The sequence below is a fragment of the Mirounga angustirostris genome, unplaced genomic scaffold (genome assembly GCF_029215605.1).
Source record: "Mirounga angustirostris isolate CCGP_5_RB_7025 unplaced genomic scaffold, mMirAng1.0.hap1 SCAF_3, whole genome shotgun sequence".
Taxonomy (NCBI): domain Eukaryota; kingdom Metazoa; phylum Chordata; class Mammalia; order Carnivora; family Phocidae; genus Mirounga; species Mirounga angustirostris.
In genome coordinates, this window is record NW_026991711.1 from 157,826,337 (window position 1) to 157,845,319 (window position 18,983).

General features: G+C 41.4%; 1 protein-coding gene across 8 annotated transcripts in view; it reads right to left on the minus strand.

Annotated features, from left to right (window-relative positions):
• Positions 1 to 18,983, minus strand: part of ANKRD44 (ankyrin repeat domain 44) — a 319,631-nt gene that overhangs the window by 85,627 nt on the left and 215,021 nt on the right. For 5 of the 8 annotated variants that reach the window (XM_064586861.1, XM_045868304.3, XM_045868305.3 and 2 more), the window contains exons 12-16: positions 18,091 to 18,154; positions 16,042 to 16,110; positions 14,151 to 14,291; positions 12,365 to 12,448; positions 8,216 to 8,327 (exon numbers count right to left, since the gene is read on the minus strand). In XM_064586861.1, the coding sequence (XP_064442931.1) occupies positions 8,216 to 8,327; positions 12,365 to 12,448; positions 14,151 to 14,291; positions 16,042 to 16,110; positions 18,091 to 18,154 (470 nt within the window). The remainder of the gene's footprint in view (positions 1 to 8,215; positions 8,328 to 12,364; positions 12,449 to 14,150; positions 14,292 to 16,041; positions 16,111 to 18,090; positions 18,155 to 18,983) is intronic. The other 3 variants (XM_045868301.3, XM_045868303.3, XM_045868306.3) reach the window with 1 other exon arrangement.

Genomic DNA, 18,983 nt, shown 5'->3' on the forward strand with positions numbered 1-18,983 from the left:
CCTCCCACAACGCCTGCGGTGGGGAAGGAACGAGACAGGGCTGACTTCTCTGTCCCCAGCCTAGGGCTTCTCCTCCTCCTTTCTCCTCATTGTCTGCCTCTGCCTCTTCCAGGCCTGGGAGAGCCGGGAAGAGAGGACACAGAAGGGGACATGGACAATGGTCTGACTGGCACCCTTCTAGCAGCGACCTTCTCTGTCTATCTGGGATGCTTAGGGAGGTTCTGAGCAACGCCCCCAACACCGCGACCTCTCACCTACAGTTCCGTCTCCCTCTGTGAATGCACCTCTCTGCCAGTAGCTCACATTCTCTCCCCGCTCCGCAACCCCTCTCCCGGCCCCGCCCCAAGCATCCTGGGTCTCCTCACTCTTGAATAGGACGCAGGAGAAGTCCAGGCCAGCTGTGGCCCTTGGCTCACATTTGGACATTGGGAAATGTATACTTTTAACCCATCACTGGTGGGGATGGAGTATTTCTCAAACGCAGACCTCTTTTTATTTAATTTCTGGCAAGCAAGCTCTGGTCAGAGCTATATATTCTTTAGATTAATCCTATGCCAGGTCACCTGGCCCCTAAATTGCATGGGACACGTATCAGGTAGCCGAAAAATCTCCTTGGAGCTTCTGTCACTGGGCTTGGGGTCAGGAGGAATCATCCTTATAGCCTGCTATGGTGGGAGGGGAGTGGTAGTGGGATTGATAGCAGAGCTGTGCCCAAAGAAATTTGCCCTCAGACCTCCAAGTTCTTAAATGGGTAAGGGGGCCGTGGGTTGAAACATTAGTATTCCACTTTGAAACGTGAAGGCATTGGCCCCCACTCTCCTGGGGCTGTCAACAAATGTCAAACTGAAATTGTTTACTTTAATACGCCCCGCTGAATGATTCCTTCATCAGTTGCCAGATTCATTCACAGGAAAGACAAAAAAAAAAAAACCTTGCGGCTATATTACGAAGAAATAAATGAAAACACTTTGTCATAAAATATTGTCTATTCCACTCTTCTGAACATAGATTCATGTCACATGCTGATTTAAATTTTGTGGCCTATATTTATATTCCTAGCCTAGCAGGCTGCCAGTGAAATCAAAAGATCTGTGCCCACCCCTCTACTCCCTTCCTTACTGAGAGTTCCCTATAAGATTTTATATTTCTCTTCAACTAAATTAGAAGAAAAAACAAGACCAGCATTGTTAAGATTTCGTCTGCCCATCGGAAGTCTGCCTGCTGGGAGGTCATATACACCTCCAGGTCCATCTCTGAGAAGCACCTCTGGGGACAAAAAAAAAAAGTCATCAGAGACTTGTTTGGGGCTAGGGTTCAAGTCTGCTAGTTTTTCATCTTCTCATATTCAGATAACTGCTTAGAAACCCTACTCTTTTTAACTCTTCTTCTATACCCTGCTTTCTTAGTCTTGAGAAGCTTAATTAGACCTTGCCAATGTAAGTACATATTCTACAGAGCCACATGATAATGGTTTTCTAAGGTCCTGTGATAAACACAAGAAACAACTCAAAACACTGAGTAGTTTATTTGAAAGAAGCATAATTTCAGTGTTCAGTTGCCCAGATATAGTTATCTCCAGAGAATCCTAGAAACGCCTAGGATAGACAAGCAGGGGCATCTGTCACCCCTATGGACTCTCACAGTTGAGTTCAAGTTAGCTCATAACAGAGAAAGGAGGAGAAGGTCCGAGGGAAGCAGCCAAATTCCAAGTAATTTGGCATGGTATAATCTCAGACTGAACTTAATCACAGGCCTAGAGTTTTCAAACAATCTTTCTAAATTTCTGCAGGCAATTTACGTAATTACATTGGCACATACATTTTTCCATTTCAATAACAAAGTCACAAAGATCTTTATGTTCACAGACAAATCTTTAATATTGTAAGAGAAAAAGAGCACACCAATATTAACTCACAAATTCCAAATAGGGGCATGATTCTGTGATTTTCCCCTTCAGAGCCAGTAAGAATGCATTCCAGATAGAGGAAAGGGGAGACATAGGGCTCTCCTTCGCCAACTCCCTTCCTCCACTCAGACATAAGTTTAATTCAGACACGAAATGCTTTATTAGTCAAGTCTCTTCCATTCTGCTTTGATATTTTGAGCCCAATTGAATATGACTTATCACAGCTCTCAGCATATATTTGTGGGGAAATTTTTGCTTGCACCCATAGTACATACGATTTTGATCACGACCCGCTAAGAACACTGGCCTAAGTAGGCAAACTTGGCAGAATCCTGGACCCTGGCTATTCTATCCAGGCTAAGGAGTTCATACTACTTTCTGGAAGTTGCTTGCTCATGGAATGAATTCAATATAAATTTATATAAGGAAGTAGAGTGAAAACAACTAAAATAATTTCTGTTCCTTTTTGATTATAGCAAAATAGACTGAACACAAAGCATAGTTTATAAATTCTAAGCTTAAGATCACAGACAGGAGCCACAGACCATGAATGCCAACTAAATCCATACCAAGTTAAATGTCAGAGTCAAATAAAATCTGCATCAAAATTAATGATACGTATTTAATGATATGCATAATCACAGTGGGAAGAGAGGCAAAAGACAAATTTTACCAGCCTTACAAATCAGCTGGCTCTGAAAACCACCTATCCTCCTCAATTCCACACCAACTCCCAAAGGACAAAGGCCCTGGTGTTGCAGGGAAGGCTCAGGGGCTACAAATACTCACTTACTCCATTCCTTCTACAGGCCAGAAACAGGCTAGGGAATGTGACATAAAGAAATGACTCCCTGCATAATTCCTGCTTGGAGGCTCCAGGAAGCCATTCAGAGCTACTAGAAACAGGTCTTTCATTGGTATAATTCCAGCAGAGTCAGGACCAGTCTGTTAAAAGGATGATCCCCCAGGAGGACAGGGGTGTTTGTGTGGTAAGATGAGGGAGCAGACTGGCATGGCAGCAGTGAGTCTGAGAAAGCCTAGCACCCAAAGAATGGGAGTTTTAAGGAATATGAGGGTATTGTGGTACGAGAAAGAGAGAAAGGGAGTATAAGTTAGAAAAGGTGTTCCTCAAAACCCAACTTCTATCAAGAACAAGCCCTATTCTCATCACAAGAAAAAAAAACACTTTTCTTTTTTTTCTTAAGATTTTATTTATTTATTTGAGGGGAGGTTAGGGGCAGAAGGAGAGAGAGAGAGAGAGAGAGAGAATCCCGAGCAGATTCCATGCTGAGCGTGGAGCGTGACACAGGGCTCAATCTCATGACACTGAGATCACAGCCTGAGCCAAAATAAAGAGTTGGATGCTTAACTGACTGAGCCACCCAGTCGCCCCTCTTTTTCTTTTCTTATTTTTTTTGCATGTGTCCACATGAGGTAGTGGATGTTCACTAAACTTACTGTGGTAATCATTTAACAATGTGTGTAAGTCAAGTCATTATGCTGTACACCTTTTTTTTCAAGGTTTTTTTTTTTTAAGATTTATTTATTTTGGAGAGAGAAAGAGTGTGAGTGGGGGGAGGTCAGAGGGAGAGGGAGAGAGAGAATCTCTAGTAGATTCCCCGCTGAGAATGGAGTCTGATGCAGGATTCCATCTCAAGACCCGAGATCATGACCTGAGTGGAAACCAAGAGTTGGACGCTCAACTGGCTGAGCCACCCAGGGGCCTCCGTTTTGCTGTACAGCTTAACTTTGTATGTTGTATGTCAAGTATATTTCAATATAACTGAAAGAAAAAAAATAACTAAATGGCATTTCTGGCATGTGATAAACATGTAGTAAATGCCAATCGGGGAGGTCTCAGCCACTCCCAAATCTATTTGCAGCTCTGTGAGCCAGCAGTAAGGCTAAGATGGCTGCAGTGGTCTGGCCCTACGAGGCTAGTCCTAGGGGAGAGCCCAGGATGCTATTTTGTTTTGAGTGGGACGGGGCAGGACAAGAATGTTGGTATCTCTGCTTAGCTGAACCACACCCAAGAGGAAGCTTAGGATGTATTCCAAAATGGACATATACAGAACTTTCCATCCAACCACAATCATTCAGGGTAATGAGGAGTATTTTCATCCCATCTGTGTTATAAACCCACTCAGGTCCTTTCCTGAGGGCAAACGATGACATTTCTACCAAATTATATTGATAATCTGGCTTTTTCAACTGACACTATAAATTAAGATCAATGGATACCTCCCCTACCTACTTTCAAATGTCTTAAAATTGCCAAGAATAATCATCTCTTTGTAAATCACAGGGCAAGTTTTGATACAGTCAAAGAGGTAATTTCATTATCAGACAGAACTTCGAAAACCTTCTTGTGGATAGAAAACCTTTTCGTTGGATAACAGAAATAATGGCCCTGAAATGGCTTTCCTGAAAAATGAAAATAATACGCAATATATTATTTACAGAGAAAGAAAGTTACAGGATATTCATTCTCAGAGTTACTTATGCTATGGGATTAAAGATAACTCCTCAAAAGTACTTTAAAACAGCAAAGTTATTAAGATTATAATAACTCTGTAATAAAATTTCATATGTCCAATTATGACATGTGGTTTTCATAGAGAAAACCAATTAAAGACAGCTGTGTCTTAAGTACATTTTGGAATGCAGGCTCATAATGGGTCGTAAAAATAGTAAACCTTCACACTGCCACTGATTCCTAAACATACACACATGCACACACACACTTTGTGAGGAGCCTTTCTTACGTGGGACCTAAACACAGAGTCCTATCTGGTGATAGGTTGAGATCAACTTCCACAGCAATGCTGGTGTTAGAAGGCAGAGGGATATTGTCTTCTATCTTAACCAGTTTCTACCAAGCTTTTGCTCCATGCCGAACAGCCTGGGGGGGGGGGGCGGGGGTGGAGCTTTGCCCTGCACTGGAAGGCAGCATGGCGTGGTAAACATTTCTTGTTTTTTAAATCAGGAATCTCGATTTGTGAGCCTGCTTCTTCCACTGACCAGAGCTGCCTCTTTGGTACAAACCAGTTACTGCCCTGTGGTTTGGTTTGCCCCTCTACAAGATAAGGGACTGCCCCTTGGCTACAGGTGGTTCTCCATGGAAGTCCATCTTATAGAAGGCTATGGAATCACTGGCTTTCTATATCTTCCTGTGGAACTGGGTGGTTTTGAAATATGTCTACAAATTCTTTGACACCCTTCCCTTTGAAAGATGGAGTCTACTTTTCCACTCTGGAGTGACCCTGTGGGACCTTCAAGGCTAGATCATTAAGAGCGATACTGTCTTTCTCTCACTCATTCTCCTTCTGGCTCTCTACCACTCTGTCCCGGAGCAGAATGCTTTTGGATCCCTGAGCCACCATGTAAGATATCCAACCACTCTGAAACCACCATGCTAGAGAAAACCAGATAAAGAAGCCCCAAAGAAGCTATTGAAATCTTACAACCCAGGGGCGCCTGAGTGGCTCAGTCATTAAGCATCTGCCTTTGGCTCAGGGTCCTGGGATCAAGTCCCACATTGGGCTCCCTGCTCTGCAGGAAGCCTGCTGCTCCCTCTCCCACTCCCCCTGCTTGTGTTCCCTCTCTTGCTGTCTCTCTCTCTGTCAAATAAATAAATAAATAAAATCTTAAAAAAAATAATAAATCGTACAACCCAGGTAACTGACATATGACTAAAGAAGACTTTGAGATTATGCCAGCCCCAGACATTGACTGTAATCTCAGAGGATACCTTTAACTGGAACCACTAAGCTCAGCCCTTCCTGAATTCCTGATCCACAGAAACAGTAAGAGATATTAAATAATGACTGTTGTTTTGAGCCACTAATTGTTGGGGTGATTTGTTATGCAGCCACAGTAACTGGAAGAGAAACTCTGATGGAATCAAAATAAGAGGGAAAAAAAATGCCACCTCAAGGTCAAACAAGGAAATCTTCAGCATCCACAAGAAGCTCAGGAAAAAAGACTTAGAAGTCTTCAAGAATGATGAAGGTAGGTACAATTCACTAATAAATGCCACACACAGCAACACTAGAATCATCAGCTCTTTATTTCCAATCACCTCTTCATTTTCAAATGTCTGTGAGCATTTTTCCACATTCACAGTTAAGAGAAATATAGTAAGAATGACCCTAAGTGGGGGCGCCTGGGTGGCTCAGTTGGTTAGGGTATCCAACTCTTGGTTTCAGCTCAGATCATGGTCTTAGGGTTGTGGAATTGAGCCCCTTGTTGGACTCTGTGCTCAGTGAGTGGTCTGTTTGAAGATTCTCTCCCTCTGCCCCTCTCCCCACTTGCGTGATGCTTAGGAGATGATAAACAGTGACCTACAGGCAGGATTTAACCACAAATCCATGTTTTTTCTTCCTGACCTACTCAGTGTTTTCAAAATAGGAAATTTCACATAAAAAGTCTAGATTTCTAGTTTCTCTGGAAGCACTGGACTTCAATCCTGAGTATGAATTACCACCTGATCTCCATCACTAGAGCTGACAAGCTGTTTCTCCCTTTAGACATAGCATGTCCTATTTGGCACAATCCCCCCACTCCCCGTTGCTCTAGACCTGGGCTCACTTCACTTGTTCACTTTACATTTCTGTCCCCATGGTCATTGAAGTTCATCTCTGGTGACCTACACCAATAGAAGGGCTTCTGACCTCAAACCTCCAGATGATTTTTGGTAACTATAGGTTTGAAATTTTTGGTGGTTTGGAAATTCCAATAAATTCTGCTGTTCTATCACTCAGCATCAGGTAAATACAAATCAAAACCTCAGTGAGATACCACCAGTCAGAATGGCTAAAATCAATAAGTCAGGAAATGACAGATGTTGGCGAGGATGCGGAGAAAGGGGAACCCTCCTACACTGTTGGTGGGAATGCAAGCTGGTGCAGCCACTCTGGATAACAGTATGGAGGTTCCTCAAAAAGTTGAAAATAGAGCTACCCTACGACCCAGCAATTGCACTACTGGGTATTTACCCCAAAGATACAAATGTAGGGATCTGAAGGGGTATGTGCACCCCGATGTTTATAGCAGCAATATCCACAATAGCCAAACTATGGAAAGAGCCAAGATGTCCATCGACAGATGAATGGATAAAGAAGATGTGGTGTATATATACACAATGGAATATTATGCAGCCATCAAAAAACCCAAAATCTTGCCATTTGCAATGACGTGGATGGAACTAGAGGGTACTATGGTAAGCGAAATAAGTCAATCAGAGAAAGACAAGTATCATATGATCTCACTAATATGAGGAATTTGAGAAACAAGACAGAGGATCATAGGGGAAGGGAGGAAAAAATGAAACAAGATGAAACCAGAGAGGGAGACAAACCATAAGAGACTCTAAATCTCAGGAAACAAACTGAGGGTTGCTGGAGTGGAGGGGGAGGTGGGAGGGATGGGGAGACTGGGTGATGGATATTGGGGAGGGTATGTGCTATGCTGAGCACTATGAATTGTGTAACATTGATGAATCACAGACCTGTACCCCTGAAACAAATAATACATTATAGGTTAAAAAAAAAAAAAGAAGATAGTAGGAAGGGAAAAATGAAGGGGGGGAAATTGGAGGGGGAGATGAACCATGAGAGACCATGGACTCTGAGAAACAAACTCAGGGTTCTAGAGGGGAGGGGGGTGGGGGGATGGGTTAGCCTGGTGATGGGTATTAAAGAGGGCATGTATCGAATGGAGCACTGGGTGTTACACGCAAACAATGAATCATGGAACACTGCATCAAAAACTAATGATGTAATGTATGGTGACTAACATAACATAATAAAAAAAAAAAGAGAGAGAGAGAGAGAGAAAAAAATTCTGCTGATGTGCCCTTGCCAATTTCTTTGCCTAAACTACAAATGTGGGACCATGACAAACTTATCCCTAACGGGGATGTAAGTCCTCTTACAACACTGTTATTGAATATTAGGGTGATCAGTGTGACTTCGAAAAATATACTGAGCTTATTTGATACATCCAAATTCTCTTTAAAATACAAACTGTCCGTACAGCAGTCAAACATTCCTAGTCCAAGTTAATATGGAAACGAAGCAACTGCCAGTCAGCTGTGAGATTAGGATGGACAGAAATGGAACAAGGTCTACATACTGTGAAGTAAAACAACTTAATTACTTACCACAGAATATCTTCAAGGCAATTTCTAGTGAGGACTTAATTAGGCAATGAGAGCATTTGTGAGAGATTACGACCAGCATCTGCAGGGTTCGTGTGTGTGTGTGTGTGTGTGTGTTAGAGAAAATAAAACAAGACAGAACGACTCACCAATTCCAGACACTGTCTGTGCCCATAGGCAGCAGCATAATGTATGCTATTGTAGCCTTGCTTGTCCCGGATAGATGGATTTGCATCATTTTGAAGCAGGAACTCTAGACATCTGTAAGTATAAAGATGAGGTGCTATTTTAGAAAACATCTCTAGACCAAAAGCAATAACGAATGCATTTTCCTATTATGAATGTTCCACAAAGCACTTCGTGAATTTAAGTGTTTCTTTAAAAATCCTATGGCAATGACAGTTTATGCACTGAAGTTTTACACGTGTGTGTGTTTCCATCTTTATTTCAGCTTAAAATAGCCATTCTAGAATTCAGGAAAGGTTTCAGGGACAAGAGGGTGGTTAGGTTTATTGAGAGGGGGGAAAAGAGATTATCCATGACTCTCCCCTCCTCACTGAGTTGTTTTAATGTCATGATCAATATTGCATATTTATCCACACACGGGTTCATGTATGGCCTCTGTTCTGTTACAATAATCCATTTGTCTCCTCCTGCATTGATAACAGAATGTTTTGGGTTTTCTTTTTATAGCTGATGTACAATGTTTTATTAGTTTCAGGTGTACAACACAGTGATTTCACCATTCTATACATGATGCGATGCTCACCACTGTAAAGGTAGTCACCTTCTGGCACCACACAATGTTATTACAATATTATTGACAGTATTCCCTGTGCTGTACTTTTCATCTCCATGACTTATGTATCTTACAGCTGGAAGTGTGGACGCCTAATGCCCTTCACCAATTTCGCCCATCCCTCCACCCCCCCCCCCCCCCCCCCCAGCAACCACCAGTTTGTTCTCTGTACTTAGGAGTCTCGGTCTGGTTTTGTTCGCTCCTTTGTTTTGTTTTTTAGATTCCACATATAAGTGAAATCTTATGATATTTATCTTTCTCTGTCTGACCTATTTCAATTAGCATAATAAAGAATAATTAAGGTTTTTTTCCTTTTTACCTTATTTTTTGGGGGGTTCCTTTTTTTAATTTTAAGTTCAATTAATTAGCAATATAGTGTATTATTAGTTTCAGAGGTAGAGTTCAGTGATTCATCTTGTTATGTTAGTCACCATACAGTACTTCAATATTTTTTGACGTGGTGTTCCATGATTCATTATTTGTGTATAACACCCAGTGCACAGAACCTGTCATCAAGATTACTGAATAGGGGCACCTGAATAGGTGGCTCAGCAGGTTAAGCAGAGTTAAACTTCTGCCTTTGGCTCAGGTCATGATCCCAGGGTCCTGGGATCGAACCCCGCGTTAGGTTCCCCGCTTGGCGGGAAGCCTGCTTCTCCCTCTCCTCCCTGCTTGTGCTCTGTGTCGCTATCTCTGTCTCTCTCTCTCAAATAAAGAAATAAAACCTTAAAAAAAAATTACTGAATAATGAGTTTTAGAGCTCCACATTCAAAAAATGAAGTCTCAAATTTAACAAAGAAGTGGTCAGTCCATTGTAACAAGGGGGGGGGGTGTACTTTTAGCTTTGCTATTGGAGACTTTACCGTCAATCAAAAGGTTGGAAAATGAAAGCTAGAAAGAATAAAAAAATAACAACAAGAAAAGAACTTAAGAATAATAAAAAGATTAAAGGAATGGGCAAATATTTAAAACATAACGTATTAATTCTGTAACCACATTTGAACATAGAGGCTTAAATTGCATCATTGTGTATAGACTAGAATAAAATAATAAATAATAAGCTTAGAAAGCCTCTTCTGACAGAGTTGTAATTTTTCTGGAAAAGCCACAATCTTTACAGTAGGTTGGAGGAAGGAGTTCCACGTTTGCTGAAATGCCTCCAACTCCAGGACACGGGTGTCCAGGGATGTATGGAGTTCTCCTCCAGGCCTCTTACAAGTGGTACAACCCTGCTGGCCAGAGAGGGAATAACTAGGCGGGAGCACCACTCCATAATCTTAGTTTTCTATCTGTGGCAGTGGGACAAACATGTCCTTTATAAGGTCAAGCAGATTCAATTTCATACTCAAATCAAAATTCTCAAATACTCAAATCATATTTAAAATATACAATAGATGTGTGTACATTAAATAAGATCTTCCAAGGGGAAGTTTCTATAGTTTAGTCAAACACTTTATTTTTGGTTTTGTTTTTATTTATTTTTTATTTAAGTTTTTATTTTAATTCCAGTTAGTTAACATGCAGTGTAATATTAGTTTCAGTGTGCAATATAGTGATTCAACACTTCCATACACCATCCTGTGACTCAAACACTTTAAAATGACACTCACCTATCTTTTGGCATAAGGCAAAGGAGTAAATAAATCACACATAAACATAGTTAAAACACGTTTTAATTTCTAGAAAAACTGATGAAAGACATTAATTTTTTAAACCAAATATCTACATGTCGCATGATTTATCCATAAAATGCTCCATAATAAATCAAACTAATATTGGAGTTCTGATATCATGCAGTCTTTGGTAACTTGCACCTTAAAAGGAAGTTTTTTTTTTTTTTTTTTTTTTGGTAATTAAATGCCCATGGACAGGATCCCAGGTCTGACTCATTTTAAGCAGAATTTGGCTCCTGAAATAAAATCATTCAATAGGAATAGCATTCTAGTGGACACACAGTCCCCAGCTTCTGAAAGAATTACACTCTAAAAATCAGTTGGTGAATTTAATACGTAATTTGGAAAACACTTGGACTTGCTTCCAAAGAGTTATTTACCCGAGGATAGAGCTGAGCTATACTACCAACAGCACTCTTAGAAAAAACAACAGTACTATAGAATTTGAATATTCTCCAGATTGTTTCTAAGGGGAAAGAAATTCCAGTTTTAACTGGGGATGCTTGTCTTTTCTCCTAAGAGGCCATGGCTAGCAATTTTGGAACCTAAGCTGCAAAATCAAGACATGCACTTTAAATCAGGAATGCATTTGGATGATAGGTGCAGCCTCTGCATGAAAGCGCTTTCAGGCACTTTCGCCTGCTTGTCCTTTTTCCCTCTGTATCAGCTGTTAAGAGGACTACTCTGGCACAGGACAAGCTGCCATTTCGCTGGAGAAGGGGGCATTTGCTGAGGTGCCTTAAGATTCTACAGCCTTTGAATATCATTAAGTTTGGAATATCAGGGCAAAACCGTGGTCATTCTGCTTTACTATGTGTCCTGTCCCCAGCCCAGTGACAGCCAAAGTTACGTCCCACAGCCTGTACCAGAGCCACACTCTCTAACCCCCCCTCCCTCCATGGTCTAGACATGGGAGGAGAGCCCAGTGGGCAGTGGGACGACCCCAGAGGGGACACAAGCCTTCAGGTCACAGAGAAATTGGTTCCTCTGACAGCGGGAGAAGAGAATAAACACGCTAAGAACTGTGTGTGTGCAGATTCCTAGAGCACTCCACCCCCTAGGTCTCACAGAGCAGGACACAGAGTGTGGGCAGCACTCATTCATTTGTTCATTTATTTAAGTTACTGAACTCCCCGCAACATACTGGGCACTGCTCTGGGCAGAGCACGACCTTCGCACGGTGCCTTGTCGCACAGGGAGGACTGTCAGAGGACAAAGCATAGAGCTTCCTGCGCGTCAGCACCCCTGGGTGATGGCAGTGACTCCTGGCTCTTGTCACAGTCCGGGCTGAGTCTCTATCAAAAGCCAGAGAGAGGCCGGTGGGATGAGGCGGGGAAGGGGGCAGCTGTCGGCAGGAGCAGGGGGCTGTTTGTGAGCTGGTGTGTGTGTGGGAGAGCACCACCATTGTATTTCACACTGGATTCTCAGAACATTTATTTCTAGAACCTGCTAAATAGTTACCCCCCAAGTCATTAAAGGAGAGCCTAAGGCCCTGGGAGGAGGCTTAATATGTCCCCTGAGGCATATGATAATATATGGCAGAGTCAAAAATGATATTTAAGACACCTACTCCTAGAAACTGCTGACCCATCACAGTGATGGTCTCAGTAAAGTTTCCAATTTTAGGAAGAGTTCCTTGTGTGAAAATAGCATAACTGAAGGAATATTAAAAGAATCATTTCTTCTTCACTAAAGGCAAGCCCATATCACTTCCTCAAGAACCCAAATAAAGCCCCCCAATAGTAAGGCTGGCCTGTGTAGCAACCCAGAAGAGCAGACAAGTATCAGTAACCACCTCTTGTGCTTTCAGCTAAGCAGAAACTTACAATGCGGCTTCCTTTTCCTTCAGCTCTCTGGCTCTTTCAAGTTCTTCTGAATTTTCATGGGCATTTCCTAAGATAGTCTTACTTCTCAGCATAAGGGAAAGAAAAAAAAATTACAATTATTTGCTTTCATGGCAAAGTTGCTAATGATTTTGATACAGCTTATATCTCAACGACTTTTCCTGCAACCCAAAAGACATAAGCACTACTGATTTTTTTCACTGAGGACGTATGTGGTTCTCTGAAAGGCCATCCAGTAAATCTGTTCTCTTCCACAGAACCCAACTGAGAACATGACTTTCCTAGAACTTCTGCCCAGGTATCAGAGAGTAAGACACCAAGTTGCCCACCCTTCCATAAATATCCTAAACTCCCCAAGTAAATAGGAGGTGATGGAGCTTAAACTTCCCTGACTCCTATCACACTCCTTGCTGCCTCCTTATCAGTTAAGCATCTCATTTATCCAGGAATGGGGTTCTAGTCACCCCTCAACTGCCAGAGCAATTCTTCATCACCTAGGATTCCTTTTTATAGCTCTTAACACATGAAGTGTACTTGTTCCCCCATTCTATTCTAAGTGAACAGCATAGAGCCTGCTACGGAGTAGATGCTCAATAAACATTTGTTGAATTAATAACTAATAAATGTCGTTTCCTCTGAGTGAGGGCAACTGGAAGGAGGTCTCCCCTAAAAAGATGTGCCTATGAGATCCTGAGTGCAGCTACATCAGACTCGCCAATATCATATAATATGAACAGTGTTTTCCAAACTGGAAATATGGATCATAATCCACTATGGAATTGTGAAATCAATTTAGTGGGTTGCAGTATTTTGTTGCCTTTTTTTTTTTTAACAAAATAGTAGAAGAAAATATCAGAATGCATCATACATACTAAAAGTAAATATGGTCTTACAAAATTTTTGCTGCCTTTTTACATATATATTTAAAACATACCTATTTGAGTGTGTATGCTGGGTCATGATGTAAAATGTATTTCTTACTGTGGGTCACTGTAAAATATGTGAAAGCCACTGCTATATAAGAAAAGAATTTAGCCCTGACCCAGAATCAATTCCATAGCACAGCACAGCAAGTAAGTCAATAGTTCTCCAAACAGGGTCACCAAAAAGCATTCCTATGAAGGAGTCCTCGGTCCTCGAGTCTTTGAGAACAATCTCATAAGCTGTAGGTAGGCACCTCTCCCTCCTTTCCCACCTGAACTGGTTCATTTATTTCTGCTTTCTATTCCTAGGCACCTAGAATCCAAACATGTCCAGGGCATCCAACCTCCTCCCCTTCAGCTCCTGAAAGAGCATTCATGCCCAGTTTGGAACAACAGTACCAATTCTGCACATACTGACACTGCATTTGAAGGCTATTGGGATTATACATAGATGGATACTTCTGCCATGCAACGAATTTATTAGCAAATGTAAGTCTGAGGGCAAATGAAGCATTTAAGTGGTGATGATGAAAACTGTAGGATATGACAAAATAAATTACAAGCGATTTTGGATGAACTGAAAACCTGAGCTTGACAGCCCCACTTAGCATTCAACCCAACGACCGGAGAAGAGAAACAATGGAGCAGTGACATGTAATAATCAAACATAAAGAGAGCAGAATGGGAAAACCGGGGTTAGGGATGAGGCAATTCTAACTCCTCTGGGTCTGGATGAGAGATATTCTTCATTCACAGCTTCAAGGAGGCAGCGTGAAGAAAACTTAGCAAACCCTCCCCCTCCCCAGTCATACCCCCAAAGGAAATTTGAGCAAGGCTGTTTTTACTTTCTATCCATGTCGGATGCAGCAGCATAGTGCAAAGCTGTGCGTCCCCAGTCATCTGTTTCATTAACGTTGGCCCCTGTGGTCACTAATGTCTCAATACAGTGGAAATGACAATTTGCAGCTGCATAGTGCAAAGGCGTCCTGAAAAACAGACAGCAATTTATTACTTCATTCATCTGAAAAAGACACACACCCACCCCACCCCCCCGCCGCCGCCATCATCTGCATTAGCACTGACAGCAGTATTCCTAGGAGTGCGGAAGCTCTTTAGCTCTCAGAGTGTGGAAGCCAAGGGACATGCCTTCCTTTGACTTTATAACTTGGAGCTGAGGCCACCTACCTGGGATCTATCTTTTCTTTCCATTCCTAGTGCCTACCCTGGTGTAGGTCTACACTAGCTCTTCTGGACTATTGCAATACCATCCCTATTGGCCTCCTTAGCTCTAATCAAACTTCTATCTAATTTCTAGTTGGTATGAGTGAAGAACTGGATTTTCTAAGGTCCAATACCCACATAGGACATTCTGTTCTAAAACCACTGGTCCTCTCTACTGAGAAAAGCCTTGATTCCTTAGTCTGGAATCAAAGACCTTTCTAAGCTGAGCCCAAACTACCTTCATGAAGTTTCTCTATCCCCCCTATATGAACCCATCACTGCATCCAAATGGGATCACCTGAGGTCTCTCCAGTCATGTCCACATCTCCCCTGCCTATCCCCATGTTGTTTTCTTCCCTGGAATGTCCTCTCCTGAACCACTTCTACCCATCAAAATCCCAAAGCTTCTTAAGTCCCAGAAGTTTCTTTCCCTTTTGTCTGAGATTGTGCAGCTCCTGTCTGGGTCTCTCATGAGCTCTCATCCCACATTGCCTTGACTTTAGCTCTTGGTATTGTCTCATCTTCTCCATTGAACTACAAGTCTCTTGGCGGTAGGGATACAGACTAGAGGGAAGAACAATATCCAAGGAATCAGAAGCCCTGGGTTCTAGTCCAGGCAGATCTGTAAGCTGCACCAAATCACATCCCCTCTCTGGGTCTGGGCTTCCTTGTCCTTACTTCAGTAATGACCCATGAGCAGCTGCCCCCTAACATCTAGTCTAGATCTAAAATTCCTGGAATTTTACATGTACACGTAAATTTTTTACAGGTATAACTCATTTAGTTTCTCCAAGATCAATTTCTTCATCTATTAAAAAGGATAGGAAGCATTCCCATTTATCTCATAGAGTTATTATGAAAAACCAAGTGGGTAACAGGAAATACATGCACCTTGCCAAGAGTAAGTCACTGCAGAAACTAGCCAATAGTTAGGGAATAATAATCAAATGGAATACTAGAAATAAAATAACTTTATCTCATGAACTATTTATTAATTTTCAAGGCCACTCTTTTATATTTTACAGTCAATGAATGGGCTTTTTTACTGGTCCACTAGAACAGTGTGATGTGTGCTCCAGTTGTGGAGTAGGGAGGGTCCCAGGGGAGCAGAGAGGAGGGGCACCCATGCAGCGGGGGCGGGAGGGGTTATTTGATATAAATCTGGAAGGGTGAGTAGGCGTTAGCCTAGGTAGGTTGGTAAGAGAAGAAATCTGTCGCAACTCCAAGAGCCAGGGTGCACGTGGAGGGGAGGGGTAGAGAGATGCGATGGGAACAAAACCGGAAGAAGGCAAGACACAACTGGCCCTTCTAACAGAAGCCATGAGAGGAGATGCTTGTCTTGGGGCTTGTGCCTGCTTTGTTGGTGTTTCGCTACAAAAAGGGATTTCCTTCTGAGGATGGAATCTCCCCAGCTAGCTTCCCTGTTTACCATTTCACTATAACGTGATTTCCAGATGGACTGCTCCCCACCCCTGTTAACTGAGGCACTTGAAGCAGAATTCCCTGTTTACATACCTCCCACACTTGTCCTTTTTATGGAAATCCGCTCCGCTGCTCTGCAAGAGTTTTATACATTCCACATTACTAGAAAGACAGGGAAAAAAAACATCATTAAGATGGTAGAGGTCAATTGCTGGGCTATCTTCAGAAAGAGCTGTTTTTGGCAAAGTGCAGGCCAAGATGAAATGATAGCTCCAGCTTTAAATTCTGCTAACGCAAAACCAACCTGAACATCTTAGAGGAATACGGTATTGCAAGGATCTGAGGTTCCTGAAATTCCTTTTCCCAAGCTAATAATAAATCAATCCATCAAAGAGCTTGATGGAACATTTTCAATTCCATGACCAAGGTATTTAATGATTATTACATGGTTAAACCTTTTAGTGATGGTTTCATCGTGTATCCCAAGATTCTCCTTTAAAACCATCAAGAGTTTGGGAAACAACCCCTTACACCTATGATGATTTCATGTCACCTCTAAACAATGAGCCAGAATGGAGAAGCATTACCTTTTATCACAGGAGAATGAATTCACCGTGATAACCATTTTCAACCCAGACTCTCCATAATGGGAAATAAAACAGCTGCATTTCCCTGTCTTTGTAATACAGGTAAATAAATGTACAAAAAATAAAAGGCCGAAAATGATGTAATGGAGCATAGTGATCTTCCAAAGCTTCTTTGTCATTCGCAGAAGCAATAAATCATGTTTAGTAGAGAAAAAGGACCCACTGAAGTGAATTTTCCTATTGAAAGGCATGTCGCTAAATATTAATTGTAATAGGAGTTTCAGATGTGAATCCAGAATGGTGTGTTGCCAAGGTCTGATACTTTTTTTAAATGTCGGCATAAAAAGAGAAAATCACCTTGTTCTAAACTTGGAGTGCTGAGTAGTCGTCTAGGATTTATTGTTTTATTATCATTTAAATATGAAAAATGATCTCATTAATGAGGAACCCGAGCAGGGCTCCCCCTACCCCCATTCACTCTTTGTAGCCACTTTTCTCAGAGAACCCGCTGTTTCAGTCATAAAATATAAGAACTTTCTGAGACCATTATGTGTTGGTGTCGCATGCCAGTTGATATAAAAGCACCTGTCTCTTACTGAATAAAACCAAAGGATCAAAGGCAGAGGCAGATCCAGTTGTGTGACTTATGAAGCTCATTTGATTTGGAGAGAGGGGTTGGGGAGAAGGAGATCCATTTAAAAAATAACACACAATTATGAATATAAAACTAAATACAAGATTTCGGAAGGGACCCATGCAAATAAGGGCCCTAAAGCTTCACAGTCAACCCACCTCTGATAAAAAGGTAATGCCTTTGAAAATGTACAGATGACAAATGGAGAAGCACTGCTGTTCCCTGAGGACTAGCAAACTGATTAAGAACTAACACCTTACCCAAACAAGGTCATCCGAGAGAGGCCATGTTTGGTCAATGTCGGGTCATATATCAACAACATATTGATCAGAGCCTTACTCTCACCACTGATATGAAAAAGACTATCTGATGAAAAATGCTCTTTACAACTTGAAACAAAAAGGCAAGGATTAAATCGCTTCTTGCCTATGCCTTGGGTTTTCTTGACCTTCAGTCCCCTTTAACCATTTACGTACTTAAAAATCGGTTTTGAAATAAAGACAAAAATAGCTGTAAATAAACATGAACTAACTCAATCTTGGATTCCCTTGATCATCCTCCACCTACCAGCGACAAAAAAGGAAAAACTTAGGAACAAATCTCAAATTATTTTCTTTTGGTAGAGTGCATATCAAGTAGATACATATTCTATAGGCTGAAGACCTACAATTAAAAAAAAAGGGAAAGAGAGAAGAGAAAACAAAGAATACTATTTTCTATATGAGATGGGCTAAAAATTTTTCTTAGGAAGAACAAACATACAATTAATATGGAAGTGCAAAAGTGTTATTTGGTATTGGTAGAAATGATTCTTACCCATCTTACTAAGGAAATTGCTTTTGATTCACAGACAACTTAAGCCAAGTAAGAGAAATTAGGAGTTAAGTCATGAAACAAGAACTGAAATTGCTAACTACTCACCCTCCTGCAGCAGCAGCATGAAGGCACGTTCTTCCAAATTTATCTGGGGTGTCTATTTCAAAGCCTGCAGACAGCACGTGCTCATTACTAAACAAGGATACTATGCTATACTTTTGTCCTAGTTAAACCACAAGAAACATTGCAGAGACAGAAAAATCAGTTAGTAGAAAAACCAGAACGCAAGCAATTGTAGTCAGAAAGAGGTTGTCATGGAAACGAATGGTAACTGCTCAAGCTTGGCAATTTTATAGAAGAACCATGAAGTCTAGAAGAATTTATTTTCACATTCAGCCCTGGGTGAACAACAGCCCCATATTTCAATCCCAGGATAGAAATTTATGAAACCAATTTGAGATAAGTAGGGCAATAGACAGGCAGACAGAACACATGGAGAAAACATGGACAGCAAAGGAGTAATCTTAACATGCTGGAGTAGATATTTTCTTATGTGTATTATTAGCTTTCAGCTGGTTTAAGATTCGGGAAACATGCTTTCATGCAGGGATTATTTTTAAACATGCCAAAAGCGGTGAAGGCAGAATCAACCACAGGTAAAGCACTTAAAAGGAAAAAAAAAAAATGCCTCTGGGATGTCTGTTGAATTAATTCATAAACAATCTTTGCCTTGCAGACCTCTATCACCTTTGAAAGCCAGGAACTTCTTAATACATGGAGGTTGGCAGAAGCAGTGATAAGAAAGATTAGCAAAGCTCCAAACCAGGAAGAATTTCTTGGTTCCAAACAGACCCACATTTAAAAAATAAAAATTAAACCTAGTTGGAGGGGATCACACTATAGGGATTTATCAGAGCCCACAGAGGAGGAAGGTAATGTGACATTTCTACTGTCAAAATGTGGGGGCTTTGGCCTTTTTTCCTTTGTTGAAAATATTA